The sequence below is a fragment of the Brassica napus genome, chromosome A4, assembly GCF_020379485.1.
Source record: "Brassica napus cultivar Da-Ae chromosome A4, Da-Ae, whole genome shotgun sequence".
Lineage (NCBI taxonomy): Eukaryota > Viridiplantae > Streptophyta > Magnoliopsida > Brassicales > Brassicaceae > Brassica > Brassica napus.
In genome coordinates, this window is record NC_063437.1 from 16,590,679 (window position 1) to 16,614,268 (window position 23,590).

Sequence of the window (23,590 nt, forward strand, 5' to 3'; positions counted from 1 at the left end):
CGCTATAATGGTTGATTATGTCATATCTAATATGCAATGGCAATAAATCACCGATTGACATCAAATCTTAAAGGGCCCCTTAAATAATGGAGTAAAGTCAATGATAATAAAATTATAAGTCTAGTGCTTAAGATGGTAATTCGTCGACCATTAGTAGACAAAGGTGCCTACATATTTTTGGATAAAAATGCCGAAAGTTTGTTTTTAATATTCTCTCTGGTATAAGATTCTCTTATTTGGACCTCACTTTGACCTTAAAGTTGTACATGATTATTTTCTTAATATATTCCGAAGTTATAATCTAATTTACATGAAAGAAAAATCTTAATTTAATGAAACGCAGCTCATAAGTCATAACAAGAGGCAGACCCACTCAGAGAGATCAAGTGTCAAATGAGCCTGGTTAAATACTTGCTTATTAACACCCTGCATCCATGTTCGAAACTATATATTCTGTTTCTTTCATGAATATTCTTTTCTGGAATTATTTGTTATTTTTTTTAATTATATACTATCCGGATAAAAACAACTTTCGGATCACTCCTAATTATATTTGGAAATAATTTGATAAGCATATTTAGAACTTATATACCACTTAACCACAAATCAACAACTTATATACTAAGTATTTTTTAAAAACAATTGGACTAAATTTAGACATCAGACCGCCTCATTAATATTAGAATTTTGGACAATTTCTATTATAGACTAACTTTCATAGAATGGATATTAAGTAATATATAAGGTAGATGAGTCAATCTATTTATCACCAGTTGATTTTAAGTTAGAAGCACATCTAGTTTAACATGGTATTAAATCTCAATTCAAACAGTCCAACCCGATCCACTTTAATCTGGTCAAAACTTGACCCATCGATTATCACCCGAATATTCCGAGATTGACGCTCAAAGAGCCATCATCTCGAGGAAGCTTATTAGGTATAAAGGTCCACATCGGAAGTTTGAAAGGACATTAAGTAATATATAACATAATTAGGTCAATCCACTTATTACCAATTAATTTTAAGTTGAAAGTCCATTTAGTTTAACAATTTCTAAAGGTCGAAACTATTAATTTAACATGTTAAATATTATTATAATAATTAATTAAAAAATTATGTGACATTGTTTATTTTAATTCTAATATTATGGTATCTCATAGTAATTTCTAAGTTTAAACCTGATATTATATATTAATAAAAATTCAAAACCTCTTAAAGGTTAAATGTTGGAGTGGATTTGGGACGGCTGCACTGATCACCCTCACAGTAAGCCGGCACGAGATGTTCCACAAGATTGAACGGTAGTTAGATAAGAAATGTGCTTGCGAGTGAGAGGTGTTGAGACTAAAGTGGAAAAAAGTTAGGAGGGATCAGGATGACGGAAACATCTTTGCATGTTGGTATAGTAAAATCAAGAGCACAAAATTTTGGGTGGGGAGTATGGCTCTGATTTTTCTTTATGGACGTTATCCCGCAAAAAAAAAAAAATCTTAAAAAAGGATTATACGATCTTGCTCATCGTAAACATAAATTTTATGTGATTCGTCGTTAGATTATCATGCGCGCATATAAACGTAAATACTGGTACAATACTCGCTCTCTCATAAAGTAATTCACAAACGTAAGATAATTTATGAATAGTTAGCAAAAAAGAAGAAGTTCATTTATGAAACGTCACTAGCTCTCGCACTTTCAATAAAGCGGCCCTGCTCCTTCAAACTTTGTATCGTTTTCTTTCTTTGTTTTCGTAGCTTCTGTTTCGTACCTCAAGATTGGACGTGTGCGCGGCAACCACTTAATCATATAAAAGATATCTAAATATACATATATGATTCACTGCGGTAAATAAATCGTTTAAGGTTATTAGCTGCGCTCGAATTTAGGTTTTGCTTTACCAGTTATCACGAAAAAGCTAGGTCGGGTTATTTCTGCGCCGTCTTATTTTATAGAAGTTACAAAACCCAATACCCTAATGGAACAAAGAAAGTTAACATATGATAAAGCGAGGTAATAATAATTACCTTTTCTTTTACAAAAAAAAAGTTAACATATGATATACAGCATAAGAACATTCACAAAACCGCAATATGTGTACGTTATTTATTAGCATTCATTTGATGTTGTGAATTTGGATGACAAACGAAATGAACTTTAGACAAAAAAAAGCATGCTTTTATCACATGGCTTGTTATGAGAGATAGAATGATGACTAGAGATAAATTGATCACTTGGGGGATTAATGTTCCTCCTACTTGCCTGCTATGTGGTGTAGGCAATGAATCAACTGCCCACATTTTCTTTGAGTGTGATTATGCTTCCATTGTCTTGAGCAGAGTGTTTGAAAGGAGTGGGTTGCAGATTCCAACAAGACTTGAGGAGGTTGTGCGTTGGATCATTTCATGTCAAGTGGATGGAAAGTTTAAGACTGTTATGAAACTTCTTTTTCAGGCTGCAATTTATTTTCTCTGGAAAGAAAGGAACTCCAGGTTACAATCATCACTCTTGCGGCCATCACAATTAATTGTGAGAGACGTTTTTCTCCATCTACGTGCAAAGCTCTTCTCACTGGATAAGGAAGAAAAAAATTTCTACAGCTCCTCCGTCAATTACTTCAGGAACCATTTCAAACCATCTCTCAAAACCCACATCTATACCATCTGGTCTAATAGAGTGCAAGGATAAAGTTCGGATAGCAGAGTAATTTCTTGAGCCATGATCTTGCTTCACAAAAGTTTCAGAAAATACTCCACTTGCTGTAATTTATTTTTTAAGAAACCAATGATGTAAAAAAATTCAAATTTATAAATCAGAATGGGTATCCAAAAAAAAAGCTTTAGACAAAAAAGAAATGAAGAGAATCGAAATTGAGACAGAACTCTTTTAAGTCCTTTTATTAACTTTGTGAATACAACAAGATAAGCCTTAAGAACTCTTTTACATAAGGGCATCTGCATTAGTGAATCCCATGGAAAAGGTTCACAAAATATTTTATTATTATTTTTTTTCCTGTTTGATTTTTGTTTTAGAAAAAAAAATTAATTAATTAAACCAATCGCGGGCCGCCACGTGTCGTGGGACCCGCGCTACAGTGATAATTCAGGTTCAATGCAGTGAACCTGTAGAAGTTGAGTTCACAAAAATGAAAATATTTTAATATTTTTTTTTTAGGAAAGGTGTGAACCTCTGCATTGAACCTTCAATACAGATGCCCTAAGCATCCGGCCCGTGAAACTTTTCCTCTTGGCTTGAGAAGAATCCCATTACAGTTGGTAAACTACCTATAACTTCAAATTGGAATATGTAATCAAAATCGTTCAAAGCGTGAGATGAAGTGTATGTGTTCCGGCATAGTGTTTGCAGTTAACAATCCTAATTTATGAAAAAGCCGACACGTGTATATATATATATATATTTGCAGTTAACAAATTTCCTAATTTATGAAAAAGTCGGCATATACTATGTATATGCTGATCAGTGCCGGCCCTTGCACAAAGCCAAGGAAGCACACGCTTGCGGCCGTATAATTTATAGAGTATTTTCGGCCACATTTTGCAAGTATGCTCTTTAATCTAGTGGGAGTTTATGTGACTAATCTCCTTTTTGTTGTTGGGTTCGAACCCTAGTAGTTACAATTCATTTTCTCCTGATTTTTCTTTTAAAAAGTGGTCACATTTTTTCGTCTTGCTTCCAGCCCTTACAATTCTAGGACCGGCTCTGATGCTGATTGGCAAGTGGAAAAATGAGTTCTACATAATCTCTGAGGAAAACGTGATCAGAATTTTCTTTGGCATTGAAAATTCTTTGACTCTTCGAACATTTTAAGACATAGACTATATTAGGAGCAAAAAAAAAAGGATTACTAGATTTTCTAAAATCTTAGCAAATACGACACTTGAAATGCACTCGGCTCACTATCTCATGGAAGAATTGGGTATCTCCTCTTCTTCATAGCTAATGATCTGCTTGATAATGTCTGTTCTACCTCTTTTTTTTAATCTCAAATTAGTGTTTTCCTGACGTCGTTGTGATATCCTTTATGATCTCCCTCTTAACCAGAATGGTGCTTACGCATAAAGAAACCCAAAACTAAGCATAAAGAAGCAAATTAATTTAGTAAATCAAGTAGTAAAAAAGAAAAAAAAAAGCGTAGTGAAGAAGATGACAGATTCGGAGTTGTGCCCGCAACTTGGCTGTGCAGTCTCTCGGATTCGGAATCCGCTGCTCATGGTTGTACCAAGTTTGTTGGATCCGCTTCGTAATTGACCGTGTAATTGCCCATTTTTGGGGTTTCAATTGGAAAATCTTTTAATTATAAAAGATTGTAATGAACAAATTAAATAGAGAGAGTGAAAGGAACAGAACCAAAATATTGAACCCTCCATCTATATGATTATATCTTTTTATTGGACGTATTTAATTATTAAGCAAGTCAAGAATATTTGGACTTGAACTAGAAACTCTAATATGTTTTCCTATAAATTAATTAATAATCTGTTAGACTTATTCTATAAATTGTCCCATACAACATAAATTATACTGCATCGTCCTTCTAATGTATAAAATTAAGAAAATAATTACATGGAAAAGTTTTAGTTTTATAAAAAGAAATGGTTTATATGTAGGGGCCTTTCATAGCAAAAACGGCCTTTCAAGAACTCGTAGGGAAAAGGGAAATGACATCTTGTGGTTCGATTTGTAGGCATTACATGAAACTTCATCTGACTAGATCCCAACTTAGTGCATATATGATCATGGCAGCTCACACTTAAACGGGAAAAAAATCTTAATTTAATCACAATGTGTCGATAACCAGTGCATCTAATATAGTTTTCTTAAGTTATTTATAATACACATTTAGATTAGTAAGACAGGTCAACATTCATTAAGAAATGGCTCAACTATATATAAACCTATAGATGGAAGCCTCTAGGATATCACATTTGACTAGCTCTAAGAAGGATAAGTTTAAGCAGGATTAATCACAATTAATTGAATATGGCAAGTTTCATCAAGTTATGGGTTTGCCTTATCTTGCTTCTACTCGAGCTCTCGGTGCATCAATGCCGGCCACTGGTTGGGGAAGAGAGGCCTTCAGATTCGGGGAACATAAGAAAGATGATGAGAGAACTTCTCAGAAGATCAGAAGAGATGAAGGTGAGATCTAAAGGCGAGGAAACAGTCCTAGGCCATACCTTTGATTCAAAACGACTTAGCCCGGGTGGACCGGACCCTAGACATCATTAAAACCGTGTGTAATTGGTATATCCTTTGGTGAGGTTTTCACGCTTGTAACGTCAATAGAGGCTTTGCATAAGGGTCTGTGGTGTGTCCCTAAGGTTTTTTTTTTTTTGTTGTTGCTAATGTGTAACCCTAAGGTTACCATCTTATTAACATTGACATCAAACTATCTTGAAATAGAATGTCTGTGTGTTTATCTAAACCAAGCCGTACTAGATCATTGTCCTTCTTTTAATATTAACCGGATTTCTTTTGTGTGTACCAAAAACTATGAGGACTGGAATATGATATATCTCTCTTTTTTTTTGTCTTAACAGATGGTTAGTTAAAAATGACCACCATGCACAAGTCCATGGGTTTAATTATATCATTTCAGAATCTAATTTCGTTCAACTTATTACAGTTCAAATATAGTATCAGATTATAACAAGCACATATTGATTTCTACTGATTGCATTTTATAATTTAAACCATTACAAATTTTGAAGTCTCGGAAGTAAAAGCTACATTTCTAATTAATTTATGCTATTCTAATTAAAAAATTTACTCCCTGCTGCTCTACTTAGGATATTTCGAAGATAGTTTAAAACGAACAGGCATTGCTAATCACTCGTCAAACTAAATAAAGGAAGACATTATTCAATACTTTTTAGCGTGGAGTACGTACTCTCTATTCAATAATCCCACTACTATCGTTGCATAGATGTATCAGATTATAACAAGCACATATTGATTTCTACTGATTGCATTTTAAAATTTAAACCATTACAACTTTTGAAGTCTCGGCAGTAAAAGCTACATTTCTAATTAATTTATGCTATTCTAATTAAAAAAATCACTCCCTGCTGCTCTACTTAGGATATTTCGAAGATATTTTAAAACGAACAGGCTTTGCTAATCACTCATCAAAGTAAATAAAGGAAGACATTATTCAATACTTTTTAGCGTGGAGTACGTACTCTCTATTCGATAATCCCACTACTATCGTTGCATAGATGTATGCCACGACAAAAATCGTAATCAGTCGAAAGTGGATGCTACCACATATGTTAATCTCAGAAAGTACACTTGCACGCATGCATCTCTCTCTCTATATTATATATACACACACATATATTATTATGTATATCCTAAAACAAAGAAAATTCTCGCACCAACTTGGCACATTTTAGAATTCAACCGTCGCTTGACTGAGAGCAGCATATTTTAAAATATATTTTAACTTAACTGATTTTCTAATTTTTAAAAAATTAAACTATTAATAGGTTTGGAAATAAAACTTTAAAAATAGAAACACACTAATTTAGTTGGTATTTTGAAATTTTAAATGAAATTTTTATTAATGCAAAAAACAAAAGTTTGATATGTATTTTAAGTGAGTAGCAAATGATTTTGTCCATAATTATATGTATATTATTTAATTTTGAGCAATAAGTATCATTAATATAAATATTTTGAATAAAAAGAGAGAAATAAACTAGAAATATATAGTTAAATATACTTATATTTGGTTATCTTCGATATTCATTCAGGTTCGGATATTACCCATTTGGATTATTACCCGAACTGGTGAAATAAATAATTTTTGTTGTTGTTCTAATTAGATGATTTTTAGAGCGAGCTGGTGGATATATACTAGACATATATTTATATTTCGAGTCTGTAAATATATTCAATAACAACTTGATATATTAGATTTGAACACTAACCTGTTAATATAGTTTGCCGGCGACTTTTTTAAAAAAAATTTGATTCTTAGATATGCATATAGAGTGAAACTAATTTTTACAGATGTCTATTTTTTTTAATTGACACTTATGTAATTCATTGAATTCATAAAAGAAGTTAAAAAGAAACTTAACTCATATCAATGAAACAAAGACGAGAACAAAAACATAATTCTATAGAGGTAGAAAATGAAATCACTTATAAAGAGTCAATTGTAAACAATTCGAGAGCAAAAAACCTAATCCTCTTTCGTAATTATACAATCGATGTTCTCTATCTGGTTTTGGTGATTTGTGTCAGCCGTAAAACTTAAATTCATTTTCTGCACATGAAGTATTAAAAATAATTAAAATGAGATATAATACATTAACTCTTCAACAACGATGATATATTTAAAAGACCAACATTTGTATTCGTCATTTTATAATCGATAAAGATTGTAGTGTTGCAAAATGTTAAAACAATTTCATAATCAAACATTATTATAAAAATTGATGCGCGGATTATCATCTGGTTTTATTGTAGTGCTCACACAGAAACACTACATGGGATATTGATTTTGACGATCGAATATTTGTTTTGTTTAGAATTAGAACCTTAATAATCTAGATCTCATCTCAAATCTAAGAAACATCTTATATAAATCCATTCAACAAAAACAATCCCAATTTTTATATATTAGTGTTTGGAATTTTACGTATCCGTAAAAGTTGTTTTCTATCATATTTTGTCAATATGAGTGATATAGTTTTTTTCTATGCAGCTAAGTTATTTGGATTGATAGAATGCCTATTTTAAACATTTTAAACAAAAATAGAAAATCAATGTTGAATTTTTTATTGATTTGTTTGCAAAATTATATCTATCAGAGCATATTGCTAATCATTTAAATATGTTTTTCAAGAATCTGTTTTGGCTTTTTCGATGTGATCATCTTGTCAACATCGATCTTTGATAAACTTTATTAAATAAAATAAGTTTCTGACAAGGGAAAAATATAGAAAAATATGACAACATAAATATACGTTCCGTAAAAATATGATTAATTATTGCTCAATTTTAATCTCATTGGGTAACCCACAGGTGGTTTTTCGTATTAGGTCATCTCCTTTAACATGCCCGAACACAATAGATTAAAAGAGAAAAAGCAAACAACCTTTGCTGCGTACTAATAATGCTTACCAACTCGAATGCCAATTTCATTGTGTGTTTGATTATTTTTTTCTTTTTCTTTTATCTCTTGGTATTTAAGATTTGGTTATTCAAATTCTTATCTGCCAAGGTGACGTAATCAAATCCAGTATTGGTAGTGGAAAAACTCAAGGGGATATGGTTGCTTTTCTTTTGATCCGAATTTTATTGAGGACTTTCTTTTACTTTTACGTAGCCTAGTAAATGAGTTATGAATTTGGACTCTTCATGTTGAGTAACACCGTTGTATGCTTCATTGAGAGTTCGAATCGGAACTCGTGAGAGCATATCAGACTTCACAGAGCCATATTAAGACTCATCAAATCGCTAAAGAAACTAATGGAATTTGTCATTTTCACGTTCTTTCATTACCTTAACCATTTTATTGGCGTGTTGATAATCGTCTAGTGATGTTTTCAACCAATTGTTTTTGGAAGTTTTCAACCAATTATTTTTGGCGACATGCTATGAGTGCTGTTTTTGGTCGCTGAACTTGCAATTCATTTAAAATCAAGTAATGAACATGGCTGTCCTTTAATAGATCTAAATATTTTAATAAAAGAGAGATTTTGAAGTGAAATCACTCGAAGTACCGCATCAAAATTTAGAAAAATAATATTTAATATATAAAAAATGTCAAACTTTGATTAGAATGGTGTTTTTTGGAAATGAATCCAAGAACAAATTCATGCAGATTATACCAATTTTACCTAAAGTGAACAATATCATATATTAACCGGTAAAAACTAGAGCTGGGATTACAAAAATGACATTAGAGCCGGGATAACAAAAACACCCTTTAGTATCAATGAGCTTACGCATCTATGATAAACGGAGGTATGTGACAAAGACCAGTTAGAAGGATCATGAATGTTCTGTTGTGGTTTAAGCGTCTTCAAGGTAATCTTGCGATTAAGGTTACCATGGATTTGTATGGTGATGCAAAAACTAGATGGATAATTTCTAATAGTGCTACAAGAATTAGGTGATGATGTCATAATGGTGCTCTACAAGGGTTGGGACAGGTGATGCAAAAACTAGATGGATAATTTCTAATAGTGCTACAAGATTTAGGTGATGATGTCATAATGGTGCTCTACAAGGGTTTGGGACAGAAACCTCATTTTCATTACTTCTAAAAATTAAAAGAATGTATACTATGGCTGTAACTGATAAAACAAAAAGGAGTTGATGGAATGAAATACAATAAAACTTCTATAAATTAATAATGTTGGGACTACACTAAGACTATATATTTTTATTAATTTATAGAGATATTAATTTATCGATATACTATTTATACTAAAAACTCAATTTGAAACTATAAAATTATATTATTTTATAAATATTTTTAGTGTATATTAATTTATAGAGTATTAATTTAAAGAGGTTATACTGTAAATAGAATGATAGTAATGGAATACAACAAAAAATGTAATATAATTTATTACATTCATTAATAACCAAATTTTTGGAAGCATTCATCTTTGTATTTATCTATTTTTTGTGGAGTTGATGGAATGAATATTCCATTTCATTCATGTCAAATGGTGATTTTTTTTGGAATTAATGGAATAATTTCTCATCATTTCATTCTAAAAATCAACAATACAGTTGCAGTCTACATAACCTTCCAAGAATACAAAAGTTTAAATATTTGTTTAAGATACGTTGGACTAAAATACCTTTGGTAACACCTCCCAAGGTTTAGAACCATATCTTTAGACAGATCTACAATTTTAAAAAAGTTTGGGAATTACAAAAACTTAAAACACTGTTTTAGATTCTCAAGGTTAGGCGAACATGTATATATTTTAACTAGCAAATATTTCATAATTTAATTGCGCATGAGTTATTTAATCCAAACGTTTAAAATTCTTATTAACTTATACGAACGGAAAGATTATAAGTATGTAAGAGTATGACTGTATGAATTCAGTTAATTTGGATATATATGACTATAAAAAGAAAACTTTAAGTTATTCTTTTTTTTTTGATCAAACCAAACTTGCATTTATCTTAAAAGAGTTTAAACTCCATATTAAAGGAGGATACAACAAGTCTACAAAGAACCAACCAAAATGATAAACTGATAAAATAGAAGATAGAATTGATACAAATCACAAAAAGAAACAATAAGAATCGCATGAGAACGATTTCATAAGCTTCTTGAATAATTGTACCAAGTGTAATCCAAAGGATCACAGACACTGCATCAACAGCAGAGGAGAGCATTAGCTGGGAAGAAAATTCTTTCAGTACCAGCAACTCTTGAGCTTCCAATTCACTCCATACAAGAGGAAATATTGGGAAGAGACACAGCTCCAAACATAAGACAACCGGGAGAACAATACCCGTCAAGATCATATTCAACAGGTAACATATGTCACTAGGTTTTTTTCCAGCTACCACAAAGAAGAGAATACACAAAATAACAACACCAAAGACCAGACTGAATATAATGAAGGACCTACATACTGCAGGAAGAAATCGCTCCGAGGCGACAAAGGTAGAACCGAAGGAAACTCTGGCCATCGGAACATTAACAACTAAAACCATTGACCCCAAGTTCAAAGTCCCCCATACAACTCGCGTTCCAACCAATTCAAGTAAACGGAGAGAGAGGAGCTATGATATACCTGGAGGACTGTAACAGGAGGGCGGGGTAGAAGGTCGGGAAAAGATCTAAGAATAGACCCTTCCACGAACTGATAAGGAGACGACCTGCACACAACAGGAAATAAGTGTCCACAAGGGAAGGGAGAGTCACTAGAGGACACAAGAGGGACGGCGTCTGGAGGGTCTGGAGGTTCCGGAGGAGCGACGGGAGAGAGAGCTTCAAGCGGAGGATACTCGTACGGCGGCGGATCTGGAGGAGGTCTGGAAAACGACGAAGGAGGAGCGTTCACCATAAGGGCGATGGAGGAGGAGCAGAGCTGCTTCAAAGGGAGTATGAAGGAGCGACGGAGCTGGAGCAGAGGAGATCCATCCAAAACGGTGCACCTCGGGATGCGGGTCTGAGAGAAATATTTAGGGCGAACTCTTTGCGGCCTTAACATTAAGTTATTCTATATACAGATAAAATTAGAAGATAACATGTAATGCATAGCAACTAATTATGGATCAAATGCTGAGATGGACCAGAAGTGCACAAAAAAATCTGGAATAGACCCTTTTCATTTTTATTTTTTAATGAATTAAAAATAAATTAAAATTAAGCAGAAAATACCATAAATCCTAAAACTTCAACATATTTACATATCCAGTCAGTGTACCCACCCATTTATTAACCCGACCCGAACCATGTTTTAATAAACCTAAATCTCCAATTTCTTTTGTCCCGAGTTTCTTTGTCTTCGACGTAGCCAACGAAACCTACGAACTAAAATCACGATCTCCCTCTATCTCCCATCACTAATCAAACTCGACAACAATCATCTTGAATCTCATATATTTCTCCAATTTCGTGTCACTCTTTGAGAAACTATGCCTCCAAAGAAGAAAAATAAGGAAGAAACCCAACCCAGTTCTTCTTCTTCCCCATTTTTTTCACCATAAAACAAAATCAAAAAAATTCTTCAATCATCCATTCATTTTTTTTATCTCAAATCGATCATCCCATAGTTTTATTTAATCAATTATATCTTATCTAGAATCAAATTTCATCTTTCGATATGATATTCAAGAAAATGAAGAACGAAAAGTATTACTAGTACAACTAGTAAACCTCATACTAGTACAATGTGTACAACTCAAACTAGTACAACTCGAATTAATACAACTAGTAAGTATTGAGTATCTCCTATACATATTTGAGAAATGATTTTCTTATGTGTCATCACCATATTTATTCTCACAAAAAAAAGATGACATGGCTTTGAGAAAATTATAAAATGGCATCGCTTAATTATGAGATGTATAATTTTTTTATTGATTGTTTCCAGCATATGAAAATGCTAGAAAAGAGAATGATGTAGAACCAATAAGACATATTGGTATAATCTCTTCTGCTTGCATGTGTCAAATATATGAATAGTATATTTTTAATAATATTTGATTTGAAATTGATACATTTATAAGTTATACTAGTTATACTAGTTGTACGATTTTCGGAAAAAAATCATCTTCATCTTTTTAGTCTCGAGGCCAAAAAGCTAGATGCAGAGCCATAAAATTCTTCAACCATTGCTCTAAAGACGCGAATCACCAGAAAGAAGAAACATATTGGGTTTGATGTATGACTTTTTTTTTGCAAGTACTTGTTTTAATCGTGATGTATTAATACAATTGTTATCGACAATTGAAATTTTTTAGTTTGTTTATCAAGACAATAATAGCTATTAGAAGAAAACAAAATTGCAACAAATAATACAAATAATCCGTAAAATTATTAATTAAGAATTACTTACCAAAATAAATCATTTTAATCATTTTTTTCAAATTACATTTAATTAGTAAATGATATAAATCAGCAATTATAAATGATTCATATTTTTGAATAACTTCTTAAAATTGATACTAATTTTGTGTAAAATGAAATGATGCAAATAATTTATATATTTACATCAGTTATTAAATAAATTGATGCAAATTATTTGCATCACCAATTATTTTAGTACAACCGATACAACTAAAGCAACATACTAACATGTAGTTCAACCACAGTGTTTAAAACATGATACACATTTAAAACTTGATGCACAATACAAGATGAAATAACATAGTTGTACTGGTATTTGAGTTGTACCGGTTTGTGCATAGTTGTACTAGTTTTTGAGTTGTACCGGTTTGTACATAGTTGTATTTTGGCACTGAAATCGAAAAACAAGTTGTACCACATAAAATTTAAACTTACCTCAGTTGTACCACTTCTTTATGTGTACATGCCTTTGCCAGAATAAAATAAAATCATCAATTTTGTTAAAATACATTTCATGTTTGTTTTCCAAAAATTATGTGGACAAAGAAATTAACAGACCTTAAAAGTATAAGGTAGATCATGCAAACTTACGAGATGGTGTGAAAACTGCAAAAAAAAAAAAAAAAATTATCATAAATAAAAAGGAACCTATCTAAATACTTACCAATTTAGCCAGCTAATTGTTTTTTTTTCATATGGAATATCAAATGAAATATTTCAATTTCAGAATCTGAATAGTTGTACTAGTTATATCAATATCACTAGTCTGGTAAATAAGACATAGTTGGAGTAGTTATACCAATATCAGCTGTATTGTTTGATACATATGCAAAAGTTGTATCAGTTGTACCATAGACAAAACGATTTATTCTATAATATCATGCTTCATACTTTAAAAACATTATATTAAATCTTAGAATCTTACTCATAACGTTAATCTACATATTATGTGATTAAACTGAAACATAAAACATTAGAAAAAAAAAGACAGAGAAGAGTGAGAGAAAAAGAGAGGGAGAGAGTATACACTTACCAAACGATTTTAGAACCAAAGACGATGCACATGTGCTGTTTCAGGGCATCATAAGCTGTAGAAAGACCTTAAGAAACATATGTAAAGGTTTGTGGATGAAGAGTTGAAGAAGAGAGCTTTGGTTAGAGAAACCAGCGGCCTTGGGCTAGTGGTACTTGAGGGGAAACCTCCCCAATACGGTATCCGCAGTTCGAGTCCCACTGGCCACCCGAGCTAGCGTTAAATCGCAAGAATACGTGGAGTGCCGTGGGCCTCACGGGAATAGTCGGTTGACCACGGTCGCCGGAAACCCGCGGTTAACGAAAAAAAAAATGAAGAAGAAGAAGAGTGATTAAAGTTTATGTGGGACCCAGCCAGAGAGAAGATGCTAGATGGTGAAATCCAAAGGCTAAGATTAAAACTTAATCATATGATCCGATGGCTAAGGAATAAGATTCATTAATGGCATTGTTGTAAATATTTTATTGTTAAATCTGACGGTTCACATTATAACGTGAATGATTTTGATCTAATGGTTGATATTGAGCTTTTATTAAGGGAAAAATCATAATTTACACTCATTTGTTCCATAAGAGATTAGTTTTGGTGGTTGTAGATTTTTTTCGGTCCTTTTTCCCATAAGGCTTTCTGTATATACATATACAAGGCTTTCTATTTAATTTCTTCACCATATTCTCCTTCTCAATACATCCTTACGACAAACATTCTTGCAAGCAAACACTCATGGCGGGCCTTCTCAATACATCCTCACCATATTAGTTTCTTATATTTTGTTTCTTTCATATTTTATTACTCTATTGCTTATCATATGTTTTATTTTATATTTATAATTTATTTATGAAAACAATAATTATATTGCCAATGTTTTGTTTAACTTTACTTCATAATTTATTTTATATAAGCTTTTTTACTCCTAGAAATTCACTACCAAGACCTATACTTCAAAGTAACAAAACAAATACACAAGTTAAAAAAATAAATCGAAGCTTAATTTATATAAACATACACAATTTCGTGGAATCTTTTATCATATAAAATGTAATATTTTTTTCTATGATTTTTATTTTTCTAATACCTATATATTTAAAGTGATAAACTATAAGTCTCTTAAATCCGCGCAGGGCGCGGATTATCACCTAGTAAAAGATTTAAGTCCACTAATTATGTACCTCGATATTATATACACACCTATATATATATGCAACTACCAATTGTTTAGCTACTGACATGGCCACTATTGTGAGTAAATGGCTTGTTAATTATATTCAATCAGTGTAACTATATATATTATGCATATATATATATATATAATTCGTAGGTGTCTTAACGAATAGTGGCCACTATGCATTATATTTTATCTTGTTTATCGTCCAGTTTATCTATATATAGACTCACTTAACGCTTCCTCTTTAGTCGCAGCTTCCACTGTCGAACTAGGTCCCTCCCCAGCCTCCTACTACTAATATTTCCTAATTTCATTCGACCTAAAATCCCTCACTATGGCTTGTAAGGCATTACTATTATTTTTTGTGCTCACATTTCTACTGGTAACTGGAATAGAAGGGAGGGTAGTTCGGGTTTCGAACAATAAAGATGCTGAAAGCGAAGATCTTTTGCAACGGTTAGGATACAATGTTTCCGAACTAAAGCGTCTTGGAGAGATTTCAGCACGAAGTGAAATAAACAGATTTTCTCCAGGAGGGCCAGATCCTCAACATCACTCCTATCCTTTGTCTTCAAACCCATGATTTGAACAGAGTTTGTGTTGCACTCTTGTCATGTATATTATTATTTTCATTATTATTATCTCATGTCAAATATTGTGGACTTCTAAGGTCACTGTGATGTATAAAATCGTATAATATGTACGATCGAGTGTCTCCTAAAGTGTTCTTGTAATTAAGTTTAAAGGATTGTACCCATATTTTTCTTTTCTTGGCATGCGGACGACAATTCCAGTATACGCATGCATGCATGCTACTAATGTATCATTAAGTTTTTACTAACATTCGTTATTGCCATCATCATATAACTAAAATAATCGTTGTATCATGAATGGAAGATTATAATACAATGTTTAAAATTAAACAATAATAAATCATTAAATAGCAATGTAACACTAATTATTTTTAAAATGTATATTTACATCCTCAAAAGAAAATTAATAAGATACTATCTTTCAACCAATTCATAAAAGATAATATACATGAAACTTGGAAACGTTAGAATAATATATTATAAGATATCTTGATCAGGTAATCGACCAGTAGGTCGGACTGGTCGCTGGGCCAGCCGCTGCCCGCTGGGTTCTCGAGTAACTGGTATATGTCCGGTAAATTAGTTATGACTCCCATTACAGCTCAGATCGACCTGAGACCACTTTCGTTGGAAATCTAACTCAATTTTATATGTTGTAGCAAAATATGAGCTTCACAGGCTTGAGTAAAAATCTCATATACTCTTCATGAGGCAAAAAGTGATATGAGGTACTCTTACGAAATCTGACATACTCTCTACTCTTCTTGAAATAAGAAATTTCCAATTTTGCCCTTACGTTTTCCCTCCTCAATTGAAATTTTGAATTTTAGGTATCAAATTTACAATTTGAATTTTAAATTTTAATGAAACTACGAACCAAGTTGAACCAAGTTATACAATTGTCGAATTTTAGGTATCAAATTTAAAATTTGAATTTTGAATTTTAATGAAAGTTGAACCAAGTTAAACCAAGTTATATCATTGTCAAATTATATTTTTGGTGTACCTATGTCCTAGTTTCACCAAGTTATACCTCAAGACTGGTATAACTAGGTTATAGTTTTACCAAGTTATACATTTGTCAAGGTACAACTTGGTAAACTATCACCTAGTTATACAGTTTTACCAAGTTACAAAGTAGTATAATTTGGTAAAACTGTATAACTAGGTTGTAGTTTTACCAAGTTGTACATTTGTCAAAAGATACAACTTAGTAAGATTATAACCTAGTCATACAGTTTTACCAAGTTACACAATATATCATTATATTGTTCTCTACAAGGCCAGATTTTTTGAATGTATAGAATTTTAACATAAGGGAGATGAGTTATAAAAATCTTTTGAATAGGAAGCATTGTAAAATGTAATAAGGATGTTTTTTTGGAGTGAATAAAATTTAACATTCATTCAAAAAAAAAATGTATGCTCTTAAATTCAATCTAAATGAACCAAAATAAGCTAAATAAAGGGCCAAAAACCATTAAAACACGTGATATCGTACGATATAAAAACAGGTATTTAGATAAATTTTGCAGTCTAATGGTAATGTTTTACAGATTATTAAAATATCAACATAAAACCACAATCTTTCTTATTTTCTTATTATTAAAATAAAAACAACTCATGGAACAGAACTTTTGTGTAATCTTATAATAAAAAATATAACTAAAAAGTAGAAAGAGGAAGATAAAAATAAAGATGGACGCCGAAATAGTCATTGTCCAGTGGCCATGCTTTGTGACAAAGCTCGCTTCTGTGTTGGGGTGGGGGAGGGGGTGGGTCGACTCTTCATGTCCTCTTAAATGAGAACATCCCCATATAGAAGATAAAATGGGTTAGTCCGTTGTGATCTATGTCGATAAAAAATGGAGAAGAAAAAAATCAAAAAATTGTTGATGTTAACAAGAATAAAAAAAGATAAAGATTTTTTTTATCTCAATCTCATATTCCACAATGAGTAAGTAATCTCAGTTAATTTTGAACTATGCATATAAACTGTTGATGTTACAAATTTGATTTCTAAATATGAATAATCCAATTAAAGAGAATATTTGGCCTTAACCAATTTATTCATTGATTTAGTAAATTATTAGCTTTTTGACCAAATTTAATTAATTTTGATGATAAATTATACAAATAAAAATCTATTAGTTATATAAATAAAAGCTTATTGTAAAAATAGGTGATTGGACCAAAGCTCATATATCCAAACCGAATCCAAATATGAACGCAATCATGAGTCCATCTGATTCCACTTGATTTGCTGCATGATTTAATATGAGGGCATTTTTTCTATCATTTCTCTAAAGTTTTTAATTTTTAGAGCATTGTTCATAATATCCGTTATGACATGCCTATTAAGCAAATAACTTTTTTTAAAGGCCATTTTCTTTTATTTAGTTATTTTTAAATTCACATACAAGTCCATTATGTTATAAAATTTCTTGGGCTATATCTATATTTCTCATGATCCAGTTATTTTATCAGAAATTTTTCAAAATTACCTAAACTTTTATTTAAATGAAATCTAACTTTTCGAACTATGGATAAAATCATTTGCAATATCATCTAATTTCTTGTGGCTCAGATTATTTCTAATTTAGCTATAAGTTTCATCTTAACTCTTTTCATTTTTGTATTCACACAAACAAGAGAACAGTTAAAAGTCCTAATACATTTTTTTATTTTCTACAACCTTTTGTTCATAACACATCTCTTATTGGTTAATGTATAAATTTAGTTTTTTCGCTTTAAAGGAGATGCACAGCACTACAAAAAGGTTACATCATCGAGTATTTTTGTCTTAAAGTAATAGCAATTCCTAAGTTAGTTTACCTTTTAAGAGCTTTGAAATTTATTTTAAAAAAAATCTCACATGAAGAAAGGAATATTGATAAAGAAATAAAAAAAATGACTTTAGAGAAAGCAAGTGAATGGGACGGACGGTGACCTTCGAAAACATATATACATGAACCGTGGCGAATTGTTGCGAACTAAAGTGTGAAGGTTACAGAAGAAAACTATTTTTTTATGGCTAGCCTCGTTGCTCTTAATGTTTAAATATATATTCCATCACTTTGTTAATGTATAATGAAGTAAATATTATAAAAAAATTGTACGTATGTCACACATTAATCATAGTGTATTATCCATGATATGCCTCTAAAAAATCATAGTATATCATTCATGATATGCCACAAAGTGCTTTGAGAATCAAAATAATGTGAATTTAATATTCGAAAAGAGAATCCATTCCATGGATTATACTTCCAGATAGAAATTAGTTTAGATCTTTTTATAAATATGAGATGAGTTTCTTCTAAATTAAAAAAAAAAAGATAAAATCATCCATGATATGCATCAAAAATGGCGAAAAATAAATATTAATATAGTGGTGTGAAACATAACCAAAACAAATATTAGGCATCTCCTTTTTATGGGGGGGGGGGGGGGGGGGGGGGGGGGGGGGGGGGGGGGGGTTAGATCTACAGTTGCTAGCATGTTTAGTCTAAACTAACTTTATAAATAATATTTTATATTTTACTAGAACGTATTGCGTCTAGATGGACGGAGTACTTAATAACTCTTAAGATTTTGGCATAATTAACAAAACGACCACTGGATAAAGATGAGGACTTCCAGTCTACGTCGACAAGTAAACTGAAAGATGTGAGGAAGGGTTGGTATAGATAGTAAACTATGATTTTACCTTTTACATCGATCAATAGCTCTAAAATTGATAATTTTATCATCTTATAAAGATAGGGTTTTACCTATACTACACTGAAGATCTTTTAGAAATTTGTCTTCATTAACTATATAAAATTATAATAAGTTATATGTTTTAATATTAAACTAGATTTCCACCCGCACGGTTGTGCGGGTATATATTTTCACATTTATATATATATAGATATTTGTTTTAATTATTATATATTTTTAATGTTACTCACATATTTAAATGTTTGTATAATTATACCAAATATAATAATTTTATAGTTTTCATGCTGTAGATTAAAATCATCACATATATATGTTCCATATTATATATTTGTCCTATTGAATTTGCGTTTGATTACTAAACTAATTTTTTTAATGCATGAAACAACATATATGAAAACAATTTTGTATTTAATTTATTATAATCATGATCCGTAATTCAAATCGCTAGATTTTTTAAATAATTTCTAATGTTTATTAATTTTATATAAAAAATTACTGTATATTAAAAAGTTTAAGATAAGAGAATTTTTATACATGTATTATAAAAGTAATGAAAATCTATATAAAAAGATAAGAGAAATTTTTTTGTCTATATTAGATTTTCAAAAATTCTGATGTAGAAACATTAACAAATCTTTTTAATCATTAAAAACCTATAGATAAATTAATCCTTCATAGATGACTTTCTAGGAACATATATTTTAATGTATATATAACTATTTACAAAGACAGTTTTGGTTTGGTACATTATCCCTCATAAAAGGTGTGAAGAATATAATTATCGCTACATAAACTCGGATTATCGCTACATAAACTAATAAAAAATATTTTTTCTATGTGATTGGCTAAATTAAGTGAAATAAAAATAGTTTTTTTATTTAGTAAAATAATTATATGGAATGAAAAAATAAATGACAATAAATGTAATACATTTTTATTATCTTGATTTAAGTTATTATTTTATTCACAAAACAAGTATTTGAATTATGTTTTTGGCTACGTAATTTTCCATTGATTGAAACTAAAAAAGAAGTTTTAGTAAAACAAACTAAACCAAATGTTTAGCCATATGCAAAATCTAGTTATTTTACATTTTTGATTTTATAATTAGCACAAAGTTAATGTTGATTAACTAGTAAATAAAAATGTGCACATTATTATTATGGTAATATAATTAATAATGTGATGTGTTATTAAGGTAATATAATTAATGAAATTGTAAAATTGAGGGTCTAACTAATGGCCAAGGAATGAAAAGGAATAATGAATTTCTTGTTATTCTTTTTTTTTTTTTACCATTTATAAGGAAAGGTTTTTCATTTTCATTCATTTTATTCTATAGGAATATAAAACAAATACGTTCCTCTCCAAAATTGATGAGGAATAATTTTCCTTTCCATTCCTATAATGTTAATCCTCTGTTTTTTTTCCTACCCATTCTTAATGTTCATCTAATAGTCACCAGTTAGACCCTGGGTGAAATATGGAAAGACAATTAATATAATTTTATTAATGAAAATACTAAAATGACAGTATACTTCCTTTTTATACTGCTATCTATGTTTCCAAACATTTATCATTTATACTGCTATCCATGTTTCCAGATAGTACCAAAAAGCACTTCAGTTTTAATAATATAACTAGATTTTGATCCGCGCGTCCGCGCAGATGTATTTTTTAAAAAATATGATGCTATTTGTTTTTTTATGTCACTATTTAAGGTTAGCAAAAAAACTCGAATTCGAAGAATAAAATCGATTCCAATCCGAATAAGTAGTACCAAATGCAAACCGAAATTGATTAAATATCTGAATTATTCAAAATTTTGGTATTTGAAGAACTGAAACCTAATCTGATATGAACCGAAGTATTTTGGGTATCCAAAATAGATTTATATAATTATTTATATTAATTGTTTTTAGATTTAGGATATATAAAACATCTAGAATATATATGATACTTTTAAGTTCGTTTAAATATTTAAAAATATATACCAATAATCAAACGTAAATATCTAAGATAATTAAAATATACTCAAAACTCCAAAAATACTTAAATAATTATTAATTATTTATCCAAATATTTAAACCAAACCAATTTAATTTGGTTATCCAAATCCGAACCGAACACAAAATCCCAAACAGACCCGAAAACGAACCCGAACGTCCACACCTAATCACTATTATATATCATATATGTGTCATCACAGGTTACAAAAATATGTGTTATCATATATTAATCGTATTTTATACGTACCATCAAATAAGTTTTCTTGTAATTAATAATATTTTATACGTACAATCATATAAATAATCACATATATTATATTTTTAAATTTCAATGTGAAATATAAAAACCATAATTTAAGTTGGTGTTTGAAATTAGGCTTTGTATTGTATTTTTCTTATATATATTGAAAACATTTTTATAATGGTTATTGGAAAATATATTATAAACATTAAATTTTGAATATATGTATATTTTTGAATGAATTTTTGATATATAAATCAATTTTAAATTATTATTTTTATTTCAATATATATATCAAGTAACATAAACCCATTACTTTTTAATATAATGTAATGGACTTCCAATTTTTTTTAATAGCATATGTCCATTACTTTTTTTTGCTAACTTACTGCTATCAATGTTTCCAAACAACACTATTTTTTTTAACTGCTATCTATGTTGTCAAACAAAAGTTTAAAGTACTTCTATTTTAATAAGATAGATAACTAGAGGTTGACCCGCGCGGGTCTTATATTTTTAATAAGATAGATAACTAGAGGTTGACCCGCGCGGATCTTATATTTTATGTCGTAATATAACTAATTGTATTCAAAAGACCTCGACTAAATAAGGTAATATGATTATTTTTGGTACAAATATCTGAACCCTTTTCAGATACATTTGTTATTTAGATATTTTTAAGTTTTTATACATCAGAACCGAATTCATTCGGATCCAGAAGGGCCCAACTCAAAACCCACACATAAATTTATGATATTCAAGTGTGACTAATTTCAAAAAAAAAAACGATACCTGAAAAAAACAACTTGTACCTAAATGGATAGCCAATGTTCATGCATATCTGATTTTATAAACTAATAAAAATTATTCTTTCTATGTGTTTGACTAAATTAAGTGAAATAAAAATATATTTTTTTATTTAGTAAAATAATTATATGGAGTGAAAAATTAAATGACGATAAATGTAATACATTTTTATTATTTTGATTTAAGTTATTATTTTATTAACAAAACATGTCTTTGAATTATGTTTTTGCCTACGTAATTTTCCATTGATTGAAACTAAAAAAAAAAGTTTTAGTAAAGCAAAGTAAACCAAACGTTTAACGGTACCATATGCAAAATCCAGTTATTTTATATTTTTGATTTTATAATTGACACAAAGTTAATGTTGATTAACTTATAAATACAAATCTGCACTATTATTATGGTAATATAATTAATGATGTGGTGCGTCGTTAAAGTAATATAATTAATGAAATTGTAAAACTGAATGAAATATAGAAAAAAAATTAATATGATTATATTAATGAAAAATACTAAAATGACAGTATACTTCCTTTTTTATATTGTTATCTATGTTTCCGAACAATTATCATTTATAATGTTATCTATATTTTCAAACAGTACTAACAAGTAATTCAGTTTTAATAATATAGATAATGTATATAGTAGTCTAATTAGTAATGAAAGTTTGGAGTAATGATATAATTAGTGGATTAATCTTGTCATTGTGACCCATGTTCTAGAATAGTATTTCATGATTCTTTTTAAAACGTCCTTCATTCATTTTTCGTGTCTCTAAATAGCAAATATCATTCTAAAGGTGTGCCATTTCGAGCCCATAATGATAGCTTGGCCCATGTATTTGTTTTTGTTCACATCGCCCATGCACTTTATTATTCCAAATTTGAAATTCTATCTTCAAAAACTCGCTCCTTATTCATAAATTCTAAGTCTAGATTAGTTAACTTCAGAGTATAAATATATTTTTCCTTTTAATAAAACTTATTTTGGTTTTCCTCATTGAAGACTATATTTGTGACAAAAACATAAAATATGGTTATCCTAGAGAATTTCTCTAAAATAAATGTAACACAAATATTTTGGACTAATTTTACATACATAATTATTGGACCATACTTTAAAAATACCAATAAAAATAGTTAGGCATTGTGTCAATATTGTTGGACATGTTGTAAAATTGACGTACTCTATAACCAATAATGTATACTTTCTTATTTAAAAACTATTGATAAATATTATAAAACACCATATAATCGAGTGAGAGGGATTAGGTTTGCGTCGAAAATATTGGATCTCTTCCCTCGGCACTTGAATTTTGTTTTTCAATCGATTTCGCAAATTTTCTTTTCTTTAAAAATTTTATGTTTTCTGATTTTTTAAAGAAATTTTATTATGTTTCTAATTCTTGGTCTGAGATGAAAGCTCTATAAAGAAAAACAAT

General features: G+C 30.1%; 2 protein-coding genes across 2 annotated transcripts; both read left to right on the top strand.

Moving 5' to 3' along the window:
* Positions 1-4,753: 4,753 nt before the first annotated feature.
* On the top strand, positions 4,754-6,432 carry LOC106352025 (CLAVATA3/ESR (CLE)-related protein 4). Its single transcript, XM_048778916.1, has one exon. The coding sequence runs from the start codon at positions 4,997-4,999 to the stop codon at positions 5,243-5,245; it is 249 nt and encodes an 82-aa protein (XP_048634873.1). The 5' UTR covers positions 4,754-4,996; the 3' UTR covers positions 5,246-6,432.
* An 8,467-nt stretch (positions 6,433-14,899) lies between these two features.
* On the top strand, positions 14,900-15,411 carry LOC111215267 (CLAVATA3/ESR (CLE)-related protein 7-like). Its single transcript, XM_022718692.2, has one exon. The coding sequence runs from the start codon at positions 15,111-15,113 to the stop codon at positions 15,357-15,359; it is 249 nt and encodes an 82-aa protein (XP_022574413.2). The 5' UTR covers positions 14,900-15,110; the 3' UTR covers positions 15,360-15,411.
* Positions 15,412-23,590: the final 8,179 nt, after the last annotated feature.

Bases quoted from the DNA above. Each gene is read 5' to 3' on its own strand.
- LOC106352025 (XM_048778916.1), top strand. From the start codon at position 4,997: ATGGCAAGTTTCATCAAGTTATGGGTTTGCCTTATCTTGCTTCTACTC.
- LOC111215267 (XM_022718692.2), top strand. From the start codon at position 15,111: ATGGCTTGTAAGGCATTACTATTATTTTTTGTGCTCACATTTCTACTG.